Source organism: Onychomys torridus, chromosome 9 (genome assembly GCF_903995425.1).
Source record: "Onychomys torridus chromosome 9, mOncTor1.1, whole genome shotgun sequence".
Taxonomy (NCBI): Eukaryota; Metazoa; Chordata; class Mammalia; order Rodentia; family Cricetidae; genus Onychomys; species Onychomys torridus.
In genome coordinates, this window is record NC_050451.1 from 19,556,980 (window position 1) to 19,578,890 (window position 21,911).

At 39.8% G+C, this 21,911-nt stretch overlaps 1 protein-coding gene across 1 annotated transcript in view; it reads right to left on the reverse strand.

The window, feature by feature from the left end:
• The window catches only part of Top2b (DNA topoisomerase II beta), a 64,351-nt gene extending 43,398 nt beyond the window's left edge, over positions 1-20,953 (reverse strand). Inside the window, exons 1-4 of the mRNA XM_036199704.1 lie at positions 20,348-20,953; positions 3,794-3,949; positions 2,350-2,440; positions 921-984 (exon numbers count right to left, since the gene is read on the reverse strand). Of these exons, the coding sequence (XP_036055597.1) occupies positions 921-984; positions 2,350-2,440; positions 3,794-3,949; positions 20,348-20,395 (359 nt within the window). The 5' untranslated portion in view covers positions 20,396-20,953. The remainder of the gene's footprint in view (positions 1-920; positions 985-2,349; positions 2,441-3,793; positions 3,950-20,347) is intronic.
• Between the last annotated feature and the right edge of the window lie 958 nt (positions 20,954-21,911).

Consider the following 21,911-nt stretch of genomic DNA (forward strand, 5'->3'; position numbering starts at 1 on the left):
TACAGAAAGTTATTTATTATATTTAACTGATAATTTCCTAAACAAGGAATCATGATAGCTAAAATTTCCTTGAAAAACTTCTGTGTAATTTTTAACTTATAAGTACCTGTATACCTAACTATATAGTCTTAAAAATGTATTAATAAAAATGATCCAAATGAAAAATAACAAAATAAAAAGCATAAACTTCAATAGCATAAATATAGGAAAATATTTTTTTATAAATTTGCAATTAATTTCGTAGTGCAACCAAATACTATTTTTGTTTTATAGTTTTATTATACTATTAACCTTAGCCATGCCCTCAGAAATTAAATTACTGACAATAAGAGCTATCATAAGAAAGACTTAAATGGCTAAATTACTATTGACTTTAAAAGGTATAAAGCTCTCACAAAAGCATGCCAATAGAAGTCAAAACAAAAAGTTTCTATTAAAACTATTACATGTTCTCACATTCTCCTCCCACACACATCTTCCCAAATAAGATCACCACAGTGAAACCTAACTAGCCAAACACCTGATAGGCATTCTCTAATACCCAGCAGTATTCAATTTATTAACTAAGTCATATATAATGGAAAGAGCCAAATTATAGTCATGAAGAGTAAATTTGTTTTAATTTTTCCCCAGATAGCGCTGACAATCTCAGCCTGATGTCCTGAAGGAAGAGTAAGAAGACAATGTGGACACTGCTCTAACAACTGAAGCAGAGCCAATAACACCGAGGGAAAGTAGTCAAGGAAGTGCTGTCTGAGGGAATGGACAGGAAGGACAGGGAAGAAACAACAATAATGAAATCCAAAGCAACAGGGAAACAAAGCCATAGAGCCATGTATAATACACATGTGATGATAAATTGGGGATTACATGAATAAAACAACTTACCATAAAAGAAATTAAACTGAAAATATACTTACGGATCAATAGAAACCTTAATGCAGGTCATGTTCTTGTCCCTCTGCTTGTTGTCAGCAGCATTGACTACAAGATTAAACATTACAATGAGTAGTACAGCACAGAGGCTCTATAAACTTATGAACACAACTGTATGTTCATCCCAACTAGCTAGTAACACCTGCAAGTGGTGACAGTCGATGACTATTAACCTTCCTAAATAAAACTAAGTTTTACTTAGTAATTCCAAACTCTTACGATGTTACAACAAACACATGCAAGCACACATGCAGGCACACATGCATGCACATACACACCCATACACATATAAGGCAGGGGGTGTTTGTTGACTACAAAAATAAAAAAGAGCAAAAACATCTAAATCTAAGCCCCAATTCAAATTTACAAGTAAAACAACATATGGTTTACTTCATATCTTGGTGACAAGATATAGTTACCTTATCTTAATCTCCTTCAATAAACTAATTATTTTATATGCAGATCAAACTGATTAACTAGTTACTTTTTAAACTCTTTAATACCCTTATTCAAAATTCTAAATCTTAAATTATAATTTTTTCTTTATAAAATTAGTATCTCAAGAACTTATGAGCACAGAAATTCCATTTCCAGATTAAAAGATGATGTAATAACCCTCAACCAGCAGCATCCAGTTGGAGGCCAGTATGTAAATACAACGCATAAGCCGGTCGGCCCTGTCACTTTCCCCAAGGACTTACAGGAAGATGTTCAGAGGATCACACAATCACAGTCTAAGAAACCTCAAGCTTTAGTACTGAGCTAAGCAGAGGATTTCTAGAAAGTCCAAGGCTAAAAACCTTTTCAAAAGTATAAGCACTGCCTGAGTCAATAAGGCATAGCCACTTCATTTTAATTGTATTAATCATAGGATTTGGAAGGGAGCAGAGGTTATTAAACTAAGCTGCCCAACAGAACTACATGATCACTGGGTGAGAAAAACTAAATGTACAAGTCCAACCTCCAATTCACACAATCTGCCAAGATAAGGCCTTGTAGTCCTCATATGTAACATGCTCCCTAAGTAACCATGATGCTAAGAAACCCCAGATGAGGCACACATGAGAGTACAGTTCCCTATAGGATTACAAATACAACACTACAACTGCACACATAAACAAACATCAGCAGAAAGCTTCGATGCCAAGAAATACAAAGCTATTATAGCTGGGTATCGATTTTCTATATATATTTTCATAATATATATATATATATATATATATATAGATAGACACATACATACATATGTATATATATATATATATACATATATGTGTATATATATGTACATATATACACACACAAAACAGCAAAATACTTTTTTAAATTACTGCAAGATTTGCTTGAGATATTCAGGGCCAATACACTGACATTAGTAGAAACACATGCATTATGTCTTAAGTAAGTACTCACCTAAAATTTCATCAAAGATCTTGTATAAGCCTGGAACAAAGGTAACCTCTCTGCAGTTCATTCCTACATCTTCATCATACACCCACATTAACTGTATCAAGACAATGATTCAAAAAATAGTTTTACTCCATAAATCCCTAACTCCAATTTTACATAAGGTAAATCCCTATTGTCAACAAGGTATAGTGGTTCACATCTGTAATCTCAACACTTATATGAAGCTGAGGAAAGAGAACTGTCACAATTTGAGGCCAATCTTGGCTACATGTGAGTTCAATGTTAGCCAAGAACTACAGAATGAAATCCTATCTCAAAAAAAGAAAAGAACAAAAATCTATATTGTCATGTACTCCATTAAAAACAGGCATTCAAAGTTAAGCATATATAACTCCAGCTACAGTCAAGTTCAGCAGTCACAATGAACTTAACTAAAATTGAAAAGTTGTTCATTTTGTATTGCTTGTATTTCATTCACATGTAAAGTCAGCTTTAACATAAGGCTGTTAACTCAGTAACAGTTTGTGCTTAGCCATGTATAAGGCCCTAGGTTCAACCCCCAAAAAAACAAACCAAAACACCTCTGATTTCAGTTTCTCTGCCAGTTTCAGAAAGCATTGTTTAGCAGTACTAATTCTAACCATTCTACAGCAGATGGGGACCCTAAATCAAATTCTCTAAGGCCTAGAGATTTGTTTTCTGTCAAGAACTCAGAATCACTAGAGATAGTACTTACATAATGTTCAAAACTATGGTAAACATCTATTTACTTTATACTTTTGCTTCATGATTTTGTTTATTCTACAGACTAGGCAGCAATAAAACAATAAGTCTGACTTTGGGCTTCTCACAATTGTCAGAATCAAACAGGAAAATATATGTAAGCCAAGTCCCCAGTAAACACAAACAAGTCAATTCTAAAAGGTACCACTATTAAAGTAAACCACAGCACATACTATGTTGAACTTTAAAAAATTCTTTTGACAGCTGGGCATGGTGGTACACACCTTTAATCCCATCACTCCAGAGGCAGAGGCAGGTGGATCTCTGTGAGTTTGAGGCCAGCCTGGTCTACAGAGCAAGTTCCAGGACAGCAAAGAAACCCTGTCTCAAAAAACAAAACAAAACAATTTTTATGGCACCATTTTATTCTATACTTCTGTATTCTGATCTACTTATCTCCATAAAGGAATGAACAGATTTCCACTTCTCCTAGGTGTCTCTCAGAGTTCATTTTGTTTTGTTTTGTTTATCTTTTGGTATGAGTTTCAGGCCCAGGGCACTGTGCATTGTGAGCTACAACCTTAGCTCCTCTCTCCCTTCTTAAGCACGATCATACAGACATGAAATCACAGGCTTAAAAACTACATAACCACAATTTTATTGAAATATTTAAAAAGAAGATATACACATTCCCTAATCTCAATCAATTTTAGCAAATAATTACCTGGGTCAAGGGTTCTACTGATCCAATGTATGTATCAGGACGAAGGAGAATATGCTCAAGTTGGGTCTTCTTCTGGTACACTCTCTCAACAGATAACTTCTTAGAAGAATCATTTTTGTTTGCTGTTTCCAACTCTTCCTTTTTTGCAGCATTGTTCTGGTCAAAAAGAGTCTAAAATTAACCCAAAAATCAAATTTAAATATCCTACCAAGGGGCAAACTAAAATATGTATGGAAACATGACATGGGACCCATCTTTGAGAGTCACTAATATTCAAGTCCTAAAGATCACAGTTACCTTGTGGACTGTCTTACAATATTCAGAATTGGTAAAACAGACCCCATATGCCTAAGAAGTAAAGTTAATATTTTGTGTTCCTCAAGATTTCCCAAGGATTCAGGTTGTAGACAGGTTAGAGAATCATAATAAAAACTGAGTGGCTTTGAGGGTCACCCAAAGCAGCCTATATAGTTAATAAATACAATATGAGAGGCAAGCGGATCTCTGTGAGTTTGAGGCCAGCTTGGTCTACAAAGCAAGTTCCACGACACCAGGACTGTTACCCAGAGAACCTGTCTCAAAAAACCAAAATAAATAAATACAATATGGCCAAAACTAGCATGGTTATTATAAAGCCCTCAATTTGCTCATGATCTTGATCATGCCAGTTTTAGCTCAGGGTGACCCAATACTGAAGTACTTACTGATTCATTCCTCTGCTAGTTCCAAAGATATAAAGCTAGGCAATGGTAACCATTTCTACAACAACTGAAAACCAAATCAAACTTCCAAGTCTAAAGACTTCCCTGTCTTCCTCACAGTAACAGAACATTTCCTTCCAAATTTCCTAATGCTGACTAATATGACACCTCATTAATAAAGAGATTAATATGGCCTATTTTCAGTTTCTTAATATAAATATGTTTTAAATCACTTTTTAAATGACACTATATATGTTTAAAAATCAAAATGCATGCCTTTTGAGTAATCTAAACAAAAATAAGATTTATATAACAGAAAAAACTTAAGGAAATTCAAATATCAACTATAATTTCTCAAGGTCTTAAATTTTATAATAATATTAAAGGCATTTAAAAATGTTTCAAGTACTACTAATTTTACTGATTTTTACTATAGTCATATTTTCTTTCATTTATATGCTTATCTATAAATAGCGCTGATTCAATTAAAAATAGCTTTGTACAAAAGAAAATAACTATTTCATAAGGTTTTCATAATCTATTTCTGCCAAGGTTTTTTTTTTTTTTGAGCTGAGGATTGAACCCAGGGCCTTGTGCTTTGGCAAGCGCTCTACCACTGAGCCAAGGTTTTGATGATGAACTAGCTGACCAGAAGATAAACTATGTTCTTAATACCAGTTCCCAATTTTCTAACAATGTCCTCTGCTATTGTGATGTTTATAGATGTAAACTAGTTTTAAAACAGGCACTGTGTTGGTTAATCTGGTCAGTTTGATAGGATGTAGAATAACCTAGAAGACAAAACTTGTGGGTGTATTTGTGAGGATGTTTTAACAAAAGAGTTTAACAAAGATGGATAAAGGCTACCCTGAATGCCAACACACACACACACACACACACACACACACACACACACACAATAAATAGAATAAAAGGAGTACACCCCCACTCATATCTGTGCTTCCTGAATGCAGATGCAGTATGATCAGTTCCCTTGTGTTCCTTGTACCAGTTAGAGCCACTTTCATGCCATATCTTCCCCTCTGAACTGCCCAAAGTAACCCCATTTGTCCTAGTTTTAACTAACTTCTCCAAACTACAAGCATTCTCATCCTTTTTTTTTTTTTTAAACAGCATAAAACAACTTGTTTTAAACAACTGAACTGAGCCCTCTAGCTAAGCCAAACAATCCTTTTCTTCTTCACACCGCCTTACCGGGTATTTCACTACAGTAATGAGGAGTGATTAGTACAGGTTCTCACAATAGTTCGAACAAAGACCATAAGAGGATCAGTGTCCAAGTTCTTTAAAATGACAGACCTACCAAATCAACTGAAGGTGATCTTCTACCAATCACTTAGAACCACAGAGTAAATGATTATTAGCATCAAGATTACAGACCTATAACAAGTACATAAATCTTTCCCATCAAGCTTACTTCTCTAAAACAAACACCACAAAGAAAATGTTTTCAAGATTACCTCAATCAGAAGTTAGTGTCTACCAAATTTAGATTTCAAAATTCACCTTAGGAGTTTTTGCTAAACTGAATTGGTATCTGGAGTTGTGAATAAAGCCATGCCTCATGCCATTTCCAACAATTTAACCACAATCCTGCACCATTCTAACAAATGGTTCACACCTCTCCCGCCCTTTCTGCCCACTCCCAAATGGCTATAAGAGAAAAATTAATGATCTGAATCTACTATACTCCCATCAAGTTCAAAGAATTGTCACTCTTGCAAAGATGACAACTTAAAAATCAGAATACATAATGTAATGTCAACAAGACTGAAGATTAGGAAGCTCCAAACCCCCTTCCCCACAGAAACACAGATTAAGCTGTAATATATGAACCATTCATCCTTATAAGAAATTCAGAAACTGCATAAGAGGTCCTGTCCCTCAGGTGACCACAAAACCTCATCCAAGCCCACAACCCTTCCTCAGCAAGGCAGAACAAGGAAGAAACACAACTTCTTTCCTTGAATGGACCTCCAAAGAAAGGTAGGAGAAGTGCTCCTAGAGGGACTGTTTGCTGTCCTGCTGAATCTAAGCAAGGACTGGCAAGAACAGTAGCTAAATTGGAAGCCACTGAGAACAAAGGAAATCAAAATGATTTGGTCCAGCACCCAGAGTCTGTAGTTCTAGGGATAGACATTAGGTGGAGCTCTAGTACCATGGCTTACTACAGCGTGTGCAGGATAACTCAGTAGGGCGGGCAGAGGAGATAACCACAGATTGTCCCCTAAGTACAGATATAGACAAACCTCTTCAGTGAACAAGCCCAAAAGTCACATGCCTGGGAAAGGTTTGCAAAGCCTCCTGATTCTCTAGACGGAGTAACTAGCCAGAATAGAACCTGAAGAGGAGGGAGCTGAGCTTTGAAATGCTAAAGCCAGGAGAGAAGGAAAGACAATAGACATTCTAAGGGATGAATTAAATCTCCATGGACTGCCCCTAAGGAAATGGGGAGCTTACAGGCATAGGACTGCTGTAAATACAGCTCAGACTAGGCTAGAGATCCTGTCTCAGGGAGCAGAAGGTGGGGAGGGAAGAGGAAAAAAATAATGGTAAAGAGAGGATAAAGGAAAGGGAGAAATGGAGATAAGATGATGCTCAAGGAACCTGTACAGATAGATGCACAACTAAACAAGAAACCCAGTAAAATAATAAGCAAAATGAAATGAAGTAAACAGATAGTAACTGAAAAGGCTGAAATATTATTTCTGAAACTAAAGAATACAATAACTAAAAGTATACAAATGCTCAACTACATAGTTGGCCAACCTCAAGAATAAAATAGAAAATATAAAGACAGAAATTTCAAAGAAACCCAAAAAAAGAAAGAATAAAGAAAAAATTAAAAGAACTTGAATCACTTGTGGGTTATCATCAATCAAACAGAATATATGTTGCAAAAATGTCTCATATAAAAAGATAAAAATGGGCGAGGCAGTGGTGACTCACGCCTTTAATGCCAGGAACTAGGGAGGCAGAGGCAGGCAGATCTCTGTGAGTTCAAGGCCAGCCTGGTCTACAGAGCAAGTTCTAGGACAGCCAGGTAAAAGAGCTATATAGAGGAACCCTGTCTCAAAAGAACAAAGAGGAGGAGGAGGAGGAGGAGGAGGAGGAGGAGGAGGAGGAGGAGGAGGAGAAAACAGATAAAAAATGGGAAGAACCTTCCAAATGTGAGGAGAGAAATGGAAAAATTTAGAAAGCTCACAGAACTCAAGTAAGTACAAGCCTGAAGGAACCTCTACTAAGATATATGACTAAGCTTCAACAGTCATGGATAGGGCCACAGGCCCATCCAGGAGGCCACAAGTTCAATTCCCAATATCACAGGAGAAAAAAGTCACAAAGGAGAGAATCTTGACAGCAATACAAGAAAACTAATTATCATTCATATACTGGAGAGTTTTATTAGGTTATCAGCAATTACTTAGCAGATACAGACTACAACAAAAGTAGGATGGTACATAAAAAACTAATCAAAATATCTGCCAAACCCCCCTACAGACATTTAAAGATTAAAAATACCTTTTTTTAAATCTTTATGTTGTAAAGAAGAAAATTAGTAAAAGCTGAGCAAAGTCATTGATAAAAGCCCATCAAGTTGAAGCAAAAGTCATATGAAAATATAACCCTTCCTAGTAAAGATAAATACAGAGACCAATATAGAACTTTCAACATTAATGTAAGAATATAGACTACTTTAAAATATGGTATAAATGTTTAGAAAATAAAACTATAGAAGTAATCATGAATCTATGTTACACAGTATGAAAACACTAAAAACACATCATTTGTGCCACAGTTCCTTGTCTGGTTTTATCTCTGCACACTTTACTTATCATCCTACTTTTGCTTGAGTCTGACTTTTGAGTATTGCTGATAATCTAATAAAACCTTGGGGTTACTACACTGTGGGTGGCAGAAGTATGTATACAGCTTTATATGCAATTGGTCAAGTTAACATTAATTTAAAACTGAATGTTAGCCCTTTGAGCTGTTTTATGTAACTACAGTGATAACCATAAAAAAAAAAATTTGAGAAAATGTCAAATGAGAAGAGAATGAAAGCATAACCCCACAAAAGACAGCAAGAGAGAAAACGTAAACAAAACAGCTATAAGCTATAAATAAAAAGTAAAATTCCAACAGTAACTCCTTTCATATCAATGACCACCTTAAATATAAATGAGCTTACTGCCTATAAAGCATATATTAGCCACTTTGATTTTTTTTTTAATCCAACTACATGGTGCCAACAGACACACTTTAGATCTAAAAACACATGGGCTGCAATGGGCTGCAGGAGATATGGTGGCGAAGCATACTTCATGCAAACAGCATCCAAAGAAAGCAAGGTCCCATAGACACATTACACAAATAGACTAAGTTTGAACAAAACCTGTGACAAAAGACAAAGATAACTCACCAAGAAGATATCAGTGTTGTAAATGGGTATATACCTAACACTAGAGTATACAAATATATAAAGCAAACACTAAAAAAAAAAAAAAAAGAGTTGGGGATTTAGCTCAGTGGTGGAGCATTTGCCTAGCAAGCGCAAGGCCCCAGGTTCTATCCTCAGCTCCCCCCCCTCCCCACCAAATAAAAAAGAAAAAGAAAAAAATATATATATATATAAGGCAAACATGAGCAGAGCTAAAGAAGAGACAGACAGCAGTATAATGATAATTAGAAACTCCTACACTCCATGTTCAACTGCGGACAGGACAGCCAGAGCAAGCATCAGTGTGAGAACAAAGAACTTGAAGCTCAAGACAAACCGAACAGACACACACAGAAGACTCCAGCTGAATATACATTCTTCCCAAGTGCACGGGAAGCATTCTTTGACACAAACCAGATGTTAACCATAAAATAAGTCTCAACAAACTGAAAAAGATTGAAGACATACATCCTCTCTGTCTATAATAAAATGAAACTAGAAATAAATAAAAGGGAAACAAGAAAATCCACAAACTACGGAAATTTAACAATATACTCATTAAACTATTAAAGAGTCAAAAAAGAAACCACAAGATAATTTAGAAAATATATGGGATAAATAAAAGCAAAAAAGGCACCAAAACTTATAGAATTAAGATAAAGTAATACCACATTTATTTTTAAAAATGAAGGTGTTGAACCAATAGTGTACATTAAGAAACTATGCATAGAACTAAATCTAAAATTAACAGGAAAAAATAAGATTTGAGTCCCTCAGCCTTAGTATCTGAATGAAGTGGAAAAAGTGAATGCTTGCCATAAAACATCAACTATACATTATATACAGTGAATGCACTGCCTAAAGCTCCAGAGAAGAAAGATCAGCCAAAGGCCCAAGTAAACCAGCTGTGTACCATGGTGGTTATAGAAGAAGAAATAAAGAATGCCAGCGGCAGAGGAGCTGGTACAAGTAGCTGGACTATATGCTATTAATGCTACTGTGTCTCACTGTATCCAGATATATATATATCTCCGACTTCACTGCCATTTGATCACCAAGACCACTTCTGAGAGATCTACCTTGTTCATAACCAAAACAGTCCCCTGTTGGTTCCCTGCCCTGAGCCTGGGGCAACCTAGACTCACTCTGTTCTCAGTTGAGCCAAGTGTAACATATGTACAATAAATCATGTCATTTGTTGTATCAGAGGAAAGATTTTTTTTTAAGTTCTTAAAGTCAATGAAAGCAAGAGTTTTGGTGTTTTGCTTTTTAAGATCAACAAAATTAACAAATGCCTTTCATGATTTAAACATGTAATGTCCCACACAGGCTCATGTTTCAAATGACTACTCTTAAGCTAGTGATATAATGTGGGAGGATGCAGAACCTCGAGGAGGTGGGTACTAGCCTGCATAAACAGGTCAGGAAAGCAGGCCAGTGAAGGCTACACTTGCTAGCCTCAGCCTTATGTGAATGACTCTGCCACACACTCTGTAATCTTCCCTGTTACAAGGGACCAAAATTCCTTAAGACCATGAACCAAATAAGTTTCCTCCTTGAAGCTGTTTCTGTCAGGTATTTTGGTCACAGCAATGCAAAGGTAACTAACTCCAAAACTGGTACCAAAGAAGCAGTCACTGCTGTGCCTAAACCTGAAGTTGGTTTAGTCCTTTGGAACTGGTTTGTGGGAGTTGCAAGAGGCTTAATATGTGCACTAGAGAAATCCCAAAACGCTATAAGCAAAGTTGAAAGGGTTCTTCCAGTAGGAGTTCAAAAGATCAGAATGATAACAGAGAGTGGACAGTGGAGCCTGAACCAAGGTTTCAGGTCAAACAAGGACTCTACTGGGAATTGACCTAGAAACCATTCCTGTACATTTGGCAAAGAATTTCTGCAAATTTTGCTGTGTCCTGGAAATCTGAATGAGGCTGAATTTAATAAACTAATAATTTAGCAGTGGAAATTTAAAGAAAGCAGAAAACGTAGGGATGTGGCATGGTTGTTGCTAGCTACTATTAGCCAGGGTGGCAGAGTAAGAGAAAAAAAAGTGATTTGGCCAAAAAAAAAGAGCATTGGCAGACTAAGAGGCCATGACGGTTAAAAAGAGATTAGAACTGTTCCAATGAAACCAAGCAAGTTACACACTAGGACAACAACAAAGGGACTTTAAAAGCATTCAAGAATCGTTGGCAAAACTCCACCCACCACAGGCTCCAGAACATAAAACTATAAACTCATTTAAAAGACTTCCCTTTAAAAAAACAAAAAAAAATCAAGTGTGCTCTGGCCACTCATGGCCATCTAGGAAGTGTTTCTCAGATTCAGCTATCCAGGGTCCCAGAGGCCACTGCAGTCATGGTACAAAAGGGCAGGCTATGTCTAAAACTACCATAAGAGCTTAGCATTATCAGAATGATTCTGTTTTTGCAGATATTCAGAATGCAGGAATTACAGAATCACACAATATTCCACCAAGAATTTGAGGAAAGCCTACGGAACCGGGCAGTATCTGACAGGGTTGGATTCCCTGCAGGAGGTGACCCATAGAGGACTATCAAAACTATGAAAATAGTGCTTCACTTGCAATAGAGACCCCCCCAAAAAACCATAGGAACTAAGTAGACCCATGTGGGCTTCAAATGGCTAGGACATAAGGGTGGGTCTGTTCAAGCCCACTGATGCTCATATCACGCAACTACCCCCATGGTACTGCTTGCGAGGCTACAGGACTCAGCGTTCGTCCTGCTGAGTTGTGTTCTTTTTTTGGTGTGGTCTTTCCTTAATACTCTTTTGCTCTTCATTTTTGGAACAGTACTATCAACTGTGTGCTATCGAATATTGATATTGGTAACATTTTAATCTTATAAGGGGTCAAAAACAGATTGGTTTGTGTCTAAGTAGAGACTCAACTAGGCTTTGGAGAAAATGGATTGAGTACACTTTGCATTGTGAGATAGCCATGAATCTAAAAAACAAAAACAAAAACAAAAACAAAACAAGGGTTTTGCCATGGTTTGAATTTGAAATGTCTCCCTCAGTCTCAAGTTTGAATGCTTGGTAGTGTTACTTTGGAAGGCAGTGGGACCTTTATGTGATGAGGCCTAGCTAGAGAAAACTGGTCACTACGGCTGTGTCTTTGAAAGGACCTGGGCCCACCTCCTATCTCACTCTGCTTCCCGATCTACCGCAATTCGAACAGTCCTGACTACATGCTTCTGTCACTGAACTTTCACCACAGACACTGAGATCTTGGAACTATGAGCCAGAATAATCTGTCCTCCTTATTTCCCTCAAATATTTCAGCACAGCAGCAAAGGAACAAATATACTTTAGCTAGACTGAGTTGTTTCAAAAAAGATGTGACTGAAATTGAAACAAGAGAGACATCACAACTTACGTCACAAGATGGTTTTCTAAGAGACAGCTAAAATTATATGCCAACAATTAGATAACCTAGAAGAAATTGATCAATTTGGGAAAAAATCTTAACCATGCTTAATCATACAGAAAGAAAAATATCTAAACATGTCTACATGGGGAAGAGAGAACTAAGCAGTTTAGAAAATGTATTGCAGAGAGCATGGCCACCCAATCAACTGAGCAGGGCTCACACGGGCTCCCAGAGACTGAAGCGGCAATCACCAGGCCCTCTGCATATATGTTAGGCTGTTAGCTTGGTGTTCTTGTGGGACTCCTGACTGTGGGAGCAATGTGTCTCTGACTCTTTTGCCCGCTTTGGGACTCTTTTCCTCTATTGGGTTGCCTTGTCCAGGCTCAATATGAGGGCGTTTGCCTTGTCTTACTGTATCCTATTTGGCTGCCATTTCGTGGAGGCCTGCTCTTTTCTGAAGAGGAAACGAAGGCGGCAAGGGGTTTTGGGGGGAGAACTAGGAGGAGAAATTGTGGTCAAAATTTATTGTATTGGGGGAAGAATCTATTTTAAATAAATAAATGAATAAATAAATAAGAGAAAGAAAAAAAAGAATATGTGCTGCTCTTTAGAGGGACCCAAGTTGAGATTCCACGTCAGGTGGTTCATAACCACTTGGAACTCCAGCTTCAAGGGATCTGATATCATCCTCAGCTAGCCTCTACAGTAGCATTTCTCAACCTGTGGGTCGTGACCCCTTTGTGAGTCCAACAACCTTTTCAATGGGGTTGCATATCAGATACCCTGCACATCAGATATTTATATTATGATTCATAACAGCAGCAAAATTACAATTATGAAGTAACAATGAAAACAATTTTATGGTTGGGGGTCCCCACAATATATGAGGCACTGTATTAAAGGGTCACAATGTTAGGAAATTTGAGAACTACTCACTATGCTACAGACAGCCACGTACATGTGTTAGATATTCACTCAGACATGCTCATATACATGAAATAAAACAAAAATAATAAATCATAAAAGGAAACTTCTATCACTGTAGACTTTACATAAATTTAAGATAACAGTATTTTTTAAATTGTTTAATGGCTTATGAAACTACAATTAAGCTGAGCATGGTGGTATATACCTCCCAGTACTTGGGAGGCAGATACAGGAGAACTGCCACAAATTTGAAGTCAGCCTGGGATACAAAGCAACTTCCAGGGCTAGATGGCAAATGGTTAAAAGAGAAATTGCTGGTCTTACAAAGGACCTACGTTCAGCTCATGCACCCGTACATAACCACCTGTAACTCTAGTGTCAGGAGGTCTGACATTTAGTCAGACCTTCATTAATCTCCCAGGCACTGCACCCACATGTGTACATAAAGGCACAGACACATTCACATAAAAAACAAATAACCATAATGTTTGTTGAGCAAGGTTACAAAAGAATGAGAGCCCATTTTTGTCAGAAAAGTTATATAAATATATATATACATACATAGCAGAGAATATGAACATTGAATATATATATATATTCAAAAGAATGCCAATATAAAACTTATCTACAGAATATATAAATGTGGGTCATTTTATTTTTACTTTTGATACATTTGATTCTCTATAATGAATTCACAGAGGGTTGTTAAAAGCTTATTAATTCATGCATATAAAAATAAAATTAAACTAGATTAAAACTGAATGTTTGTCTAGAGGTACTATTTATACCTAGCTATTACTTCTGCAGACCAAACTTTCTCATTACTATCTGGATAAAAGTAAGTAAAACCAAAATATATAAATAACACTGGCAGCCTTGGCAAAGTAGAAAGCAGAAATTAACATTTCAGTCAACTTGTCTTTTATGTTCCCATTCTCAGCAAATGTTTGAGCAATGTCCCCTGGCTCACAAGCCTCAACACAAGAGGTTCCCACAAAACTTTAGACGTTTTTCTAACAGAATTCTGCAAGAAAGGCCTCATTCAGTTCCTGGAGATTAGCAGAAACTTAATTCTAGAGATTACTGCTCTGGCCACTGAAAAGCAAAATCTGGAGGCTTGGGGAAAGAAAGAAACAGCCCCTCATAATTACTGGGATGGTCCTATGCCCAGAAAAGGATGTAGCCCACCTGGTTGAGCAGAGAACAGCTAAAGAAGAGATAAGGTCTTCTCCCCTGGCTATCAACACCACCTCTATCTCTAGAAGATGCAACCAGCAGCTTAACCAGTTTTAACACTGTTGCTGAAGCCATGAAGAACATAGGAAATTAGCTTCAACAAACACACACTGCAAACGCTTATCTACACATTTCCTTCAGAAACATCCTCCCAAACCCAAGGATAAAACAAGCTTTCAATAAGATAAAAGGCATGAAGACCTTATCACAGGGTTAGAGAAAAGTGTGTAGCGTGTACACTCATCTGCTGTGTGCCAGTATGATGGAAGGTATCTGGGGCATTCCAACACTTATATAAAAGCTCCACCAAGTAGATGCTGCCATTATGATTTCCTAGTGCATGTAGGACAACTGAGATCTGAAGAAAACTGGCATTTAAAGAAGCCAAATTGTGAAAGCATGTGATCTGAGTTCACAGTCCACTCTTCCATTATGCTATTACACTAGCTAGGTACATACACCTGAAAATGAGATAAAGTCCTTACATGTTTATGTCAAAGTAAAAAGGTGAGTAGACAGAAAGAGACAGGCATGTCTCGTAGTATCTGTCATATTAGGGTATATAAGAAGTTGTTTTTTGCCAGGCAGTGGTGGCACACAACTTTATCCCAGCACTCAGGAGGCAAAGGCTGGTGGATGTCTGTGAGTTAGAGGCCACCCTGGTCTACAGAGCAAGTTCTAGGACAGCCAGAGCTGTTACACAGGAAAATCTTGTCTCAAAAAACCATAAAATAATGTTTTAGAGAGGGGTTGTGCTGTGGTAGAGAATGATGGTTAAGAACTAGCCCGGTTCCAGCCCACAACTGTCTCTGCCACGTGCCTATCAGCTTCTGACCAATTCTCTATTCCTGTTTCTCTTTGACAAATGTGAATAACAGCTTCTCTTTAAAATGGGGGGCCAATTTGTAGTAAAAACAAATTTGGTAGAATACAAGTCTCAGCATCTAAGTTTTTAACAGACCTGAAACTACAGATACCAATCTTACTTCCACTCAGTTTACAAAAAATACTTGTAAATACTGTGCTGTTAGCTTTACTGGAGAATTGAGTGAGGAACATTGCTATCCACAAGTGTTATACTAGATTCCGGAAGGTAGGATATAACAATAACTGACGGTGGATAGGCATCCTGACCTTTGCTAAACATAACAAAGGATATAAACAAGGAAAACACATGTTCTCTCAATTCAGAAGTTTATATTCAGTTAGGTTTTATGATAAAGTAACAAAAGTTCAATTTTTTTAAAGTACAAATTAAAAATATAAGTAAAAAGAGCATAAACTGAAAAATAAGTTTAGTGAGACTCTAAACTAGCCTTAAAGAACAGTAAAAATTTAGACGGCTAGCCAGAGGATGGCAGTGGTGTATGCCTTTAATCCCAGCACTCAGAGACAGAGGTAGGCAGATCTCCGTGAGTTCGAGGCCAGCCGGGTCTACAGAGATAGTTCTAAGATGGCCAAGGCTAACAAAGAAACCCTGTCTTGGAAAAAAAAAAAATGAGACTAACAGTGAGAAGAAAAGAGGTGTTCCTGATGAGATGAAATGTAAATGTATAAAGGAAACAGTAAGAGATGATCTAAATATGGGATTATGGGATACTAACCTCAATGGAGAAGACACAGATTATGAACATACAGACTTGCACTAATGACCTACTAAAGTTCTTACAACAAAATTTTAACCTGTTTAAAAATAGTGATGCTTCTTTAATTAGTAATATCCATAATATGGGCCAGCAAGACAGCCCAGTGGTTAAAAGTTTAATAACAGGATCCACGTGGTAGAAGGAAAGAACCAACTCCCAAAGGCTGTCCTCTGACTTCTACATATGCACTTTGGTATGTGCACCCATATACATGCACATAATCAATCAATAAATGTAGTAATTTTTTTTTTTAAAGAAATAGCCACAGACAGAAAACCACAACTGATCAAAATGCAGAGTTGTGGAACTCAATCCCCACTGACTCATCTGCAACACAAGCAAACCTAAGGCTCAGAGACCATTGAAGGAGAGGAGGCAGAAAGATTGTTAAAAGCCAGAGAAACAGGAAGCTTGCTGTGATATTGTGTCCCCTAGGACTCTTAGAAGCTATCTCCATGAAGTCTCACCAACAAGGCTGCCTAAACATGACCAGAACAAGGCTGACATGTATAAACTTGTTAACTAACATGGAAGAGGACAAACCCTGGATGCCTCAACCCCAGACAAAACTACAGACAACAAAAAAATGCTGAGATAGTAGAAATGATCTTCCCAAGAGAAGAACACATCAACTAACTGGTTAATCAATACCAAATAGTCCTGAAAACATATACATATAAGTAACATTATATGGATTAAGCAGGCTGTATTTATATATTTAAGAATACATACACACATAAACACATATACTTGTAACAAAGGAAAAAAAGACTGTGAATTTGAAATAGAGCAAGGGGTGATACATGGGAAAGTTTGGCAGGAGAAAAGAGAAAAGAAAAATGATGTAATTATAAATCTCAAAAAAACTTAAATTTTTAAAAATATCCACAGTAAAAATGTATGTGATATTGTTAGACTGCTTAGGTCATCATCTTATACTGCATCATAAGATAGGAATACCTCAGTCTCTGGTGTTCAGCTGGAATCCTAAGTTTTAGCTTATTTACCTATTTATCAAGATCATATATTAACAAAGGCATTATAATAAAGTGTCTTACAAGAATGGGGCTTTCTGGATCATGCAGGGACAAGCTGGAGGTTCCAACTGAACAGATATAGTTTATATTTTTTAAGGAAACTATAATGTTGTGGTTATTTTTTTAATAAACAAATACCTTTCACAGATAAACATTATAATATTTACAGATAAATTATTATGATTCTAAAATTTGTTATTTCAAAGTAATGAGGAGAAAGGTGGGTGACCTTGAGTTAAATTTTACTGAAGCCTAATGACAGATGCATAGTATACTAATACTCCTCTGGCTACCACATTTTTATATACATTGTCACTTTGTCTATTATAGCATTTTTGCCTTATTTTTTTTTAATTAAAATAAAATTACAATGTTTCCTCCCTTTCTTTCCCCTCCTCCAATCCCTTCCATGTTCTCCCACTATATTATTTAATCTACCAAGCTAGAGGATTCATTGAAAAGATATAATAGTCATAAATTTATATTCCAGTATTTTCACAAGCATTTGCTATAACCTGATAAAAAGATTAGCAGAATGAAAGACTACTATGCTCTACTAATCAAATTTTACAAGCTAAAAATTCAAGAAACTTGACTAATTGCTTTAAATTAAAAAATAATTTAAAAAAAAAAGACCTTCATGATCTGTGTCAATTTCAACTTTAGTTACAAAATATTTCTTTTAAATTATTAAAATTTCAGCTAACTATAAACCAATATCAAATCAAATGAATTATTGTAAGTAGAAATTAGTGAGTGTTAAAAACCACTGTTATGTTGTTTCTGACCCCGAAAGGTAATGTTTCATCACAAGACAGTTAAGTTTAACACACACTAACCTAAGGCAGTACAGCAACTCCTTCTCAGCATAATATAGCTGGATTAACTCCATTTTTGCATCATCCACAAACATAAGACCAACTTCACTGATGTGAACACCACTTTCCAAACTCCCATGATGAAAATTTAATTTTTCACCTAACTAAAACATTTCATGTAAAATCAACAGTAAACTAGTATTCCAGAGTGTGACTTTCTTAGACTTTGCCAGTAACAAACATTAATTCAGCACTGTGTTACATTCAAACTCTGAATTCTTAATGCACTGCTTAACAAACTAGGGACAGAAAGAGTAAGTTCCCTGAAAAAGTCTCACCTACAATATGTATTGCAGACAGGATCTGAACCTGTATCAAAGCCCATATCAACTCACTGTATTCTCCCCCAGTGAAGACTCACATGTGTGATCTCAGCACGCATGACGTTCAGAAAGGAGGATCATAAGTTCAAAGCCCATCTAGGTAGGCGGGTGGGCATACACACTCTCCCTCTTCTCTCTTATACACACACACAAAAACTAAAGCAGCCTGTAAGGTTCACGTTACTAACATAAAGCAGGCAGCAGACCTAAAAGAAGAGGACCTCTAATGTGGTTGTCATTCAGTAAACTACTCCAACAAGATACACTTTATAAGACCAAAATTTTATTTTACTGCAATTCCAATAATCTACTTTATAGTGAATTTAATCAGCAAGTCTATTTTCATTTCAAGTAGACTTTTCTAATTTTGAATTAAACTATACAAGATTTTCTCTATTTCTTATGAAAATTTAAGTTTTTCCACTGAGCATAAAAGGAAAAGTGTCCCATTAAATTATGTATAAAGTTAATAACAGCATATTAAAATACTGCTACCATAAGCAATAAAAACAAACAATCCAACTGTGACCCAAAATATTTGCTATGGTGACAGAATGTGAGAGACAGCTCAGCAGTTAAGAGCACTGGCTGCTCTTCCAGAGGACCTGAGTGATTTACAGCCATCTGTAGCGGCAGTCCCAGGATACTGATGCCCTCTTCTGGCCTCCCTAGACACCAGCATGCAAGTGGTGCACAAACATACAAGCAGGCAAAACACCCATACACATAAAATAATAAACAAAACTGTTTGCCATTGGGGAACCAAGTCACAGACAAGCCCACTCAGATCTCAGTGCTTCCACAATTATGAGTGACACCAACACATGATCACACTCCATCTTCAGATGTCTAGTTGTAGTAACAGAGGTAAGGGGCAGCAATTTCAATGATTCTTTGCACGGACACATGTCCACTAACTTACTATCTAACTTTTCTTCTCCATTCATACTCATACTGCATTGTCTAGCAATGCACATATTTCCAGAGATTTGAAGAATCTGGCAAGCTACTTTGCAAAGTACCTTGGTACAGTAATGCAATTAACGAAGTGTTTCCCTGCTGTCCGTAAGAACACCCTTTTTACAAGCTACATTCAACAACAGGCACGACTACTACTCAAGACACATCTAAACCTCAACCAAACAAAGAAAACAAGGGGAAAATGCCGACCAACACGAAAGTTCCTTGGTGTATTCAAAAGGCGGGCAATTGGGATCTCGAGGAAGGGGTGTGTTAAAAGCCCCTAAAATCTGTCAATTCTCTGTCCTGGCTCTCCCGCTCATTTGGCTAAGCCCAGTGTTTTGTTTAGGAAATGACCCTGGTCTGAACTCGGTGCTGAGTAAGTGAAAGGCTGGAGTTATCGATCTGTCGTGGGAACCCTGCTCCAACCGCTCCTGCGGCACTTGCCATTTCCATTTCCCACCGGGAACCGAGCTCCGCAAATGCTCCAAGTTCAGGCTTAAGCACCCTTCCACCTCCCGGGGACAGCCCTCGGCCCCACACGCCGTACTCGCGCGGCTGACGTAAGTAAGATCTTCTTTCAGTAATCCCACCGGCAGATGGACCAGCTGCGGTCTCTAACCTGCTGTCAAAGTCATCCCAAACACCCTCTCCGCGGAACGAGCCTCTCCTGGGGAGGCGCAAACCGCAGGGGCCATTCAAGTTCAAGTTCCTTTGGGACAGCCCGCCGGAAGCGGTAGCATTGGGCTCACAGAGCGGGCCCAGGCTCTGCACTAGACCGCGGCCCCCACGTCTTGCTGTGCACCCCGAAGTTTCAGGCGAGCCTCCTGCAGCCTGGGCCTCGGTGGAGGCGAGGAGCAGAGAGAAAAGGCAGGCAGGCGTAGGCCCTGCCCGCGCGCGACCCGACAGGGCGCCCGCCGCCGCGCTCTTCGCCCCCGCCCGCACCTCCCGCGGCCCACGAACAATGCGCCCGCCCGCCCGCGCCGCACTCACCACCCAGGTCAGCGCCCCATCAGCACCCGCGAGGCTGGACTTGGCCATGGCAGCGCCTCCCGCGCAGGCCAGGGGCTGCTCGCGCTCCGGGGCCGCCGGGCCCGCCGCTCGCACTGACCGCTGCGCGCCGCGCTCCTAGCCGCGCCCCATCGCGGGCCTGAGCCGCCGAGGAGGCCGCGCCTCCCGCCGCCCTCAAACTCGAGCGCGGCGCCCGGGCCTAGAGCGCGGCCGAGGGTGAGGAAGGGCTGGCGGCGCGGCGCGGCCTCCCGACGCCCTCGCGGGTGATGCGGGCCGAGGAGGAGGCGGCGATGTCTGCAGGGGCCGGCGCGGGCCGGCGCGGAGGCGCGAGCCCGACCCCCGACGCGACCGAGGCGCTGCTTCTCCTCACGCCACCGAGGCCCCCGGAGTACTCGCTGCGGTCGCCGCCGCCTCGAAGGCCGCCGCTGCCTCACAGGCCGTCCGAGCGGCGCCTGACCCGGTCCTCGGGAGCACCGGCCGAGAGGGACAATAAACAGAGCCGCAGTAGTCGCCTCCCTCTAGTCCGGCATAACAGCGCACACACACAGGCGCGCTCCGGGAGGGGGAGGGCGCGGCGGCCACCCGGCTGTCAGTCAGCCATGGAGCCTCCAATCATGGCCTTGTTACCTCAACCCGCCGACCAATCCAAAAATTCCAGACCCCCAGAGGGGGCGGGACCCGAGGGGAAAACGTCATTGCGGGTAGCAACTGAGAGGCAGACTTGGGGTTTTTGTTTGTGTGCCGGAGTGTGTGTGTGTGAGAAAGAAAGAGCGAATGGGGTTTCCACCTGAAGGGAGAGCGGGCGGCTGTCAAGGGTCATTCCGTGGCGGCCACAGGAGCCGGGAGTCCTGGGCCGAGGGCGGGGGAGCCGTCCGGGCCGTGTCCTGCAGACCTGCCGGGAAGCCGTGCAGGGTGGGGGCGGGGAGGCAGGAAGCCCTGGGCGTCCCCGGGGACTGGGCCCGGGAGTCAGCTCGCACGCTGCAGACGGCACCGGGCGCCGCTGCCAGCTGCCGGGCCAGGCCCCTGGGCGCCAGGTTGCTGCTGTGCAGGGCATCACCCACCGGGCAGCCTCCCTGCCCTTCATCTGCCCGTCCCCGAACACGGCGGTCAGTCTTCAGTGCCAGCACTTAGGGAACTTGAGAGATAAGGGTGCCCAGAGGACGATCCAGGAAAGGAACGTGAGCAGGTCAGGGTTCCCTTTCCGGGCTACTGACCTTCCCTGCGAACAATGCAGGCGGGTCCCTGTCACTTTTCACCTGTCAAGAACTGCACCACCACCACCACCACCACCTCTAAAAGGGCACGCATATCTTCTAGAACTTCCAGAGGCATTTGCAGATACACCCTAAGGAATAGATGTATTGGTGTGGACGCTTTCTAAGAACAGAATTAGCAACGCCAAAGCCTTTGGCAGGTGGAAGAGCGCTTGACTTCACCCAGCCTGCAGATGGAACTGCATTCAACAAGTTCTCCTTGGGCATGCTCCTCCCACGCCGTGCCAGGCGCGGCAATGGGTTTAAACAGCCTCAGACGTCAGTCTTCCAAG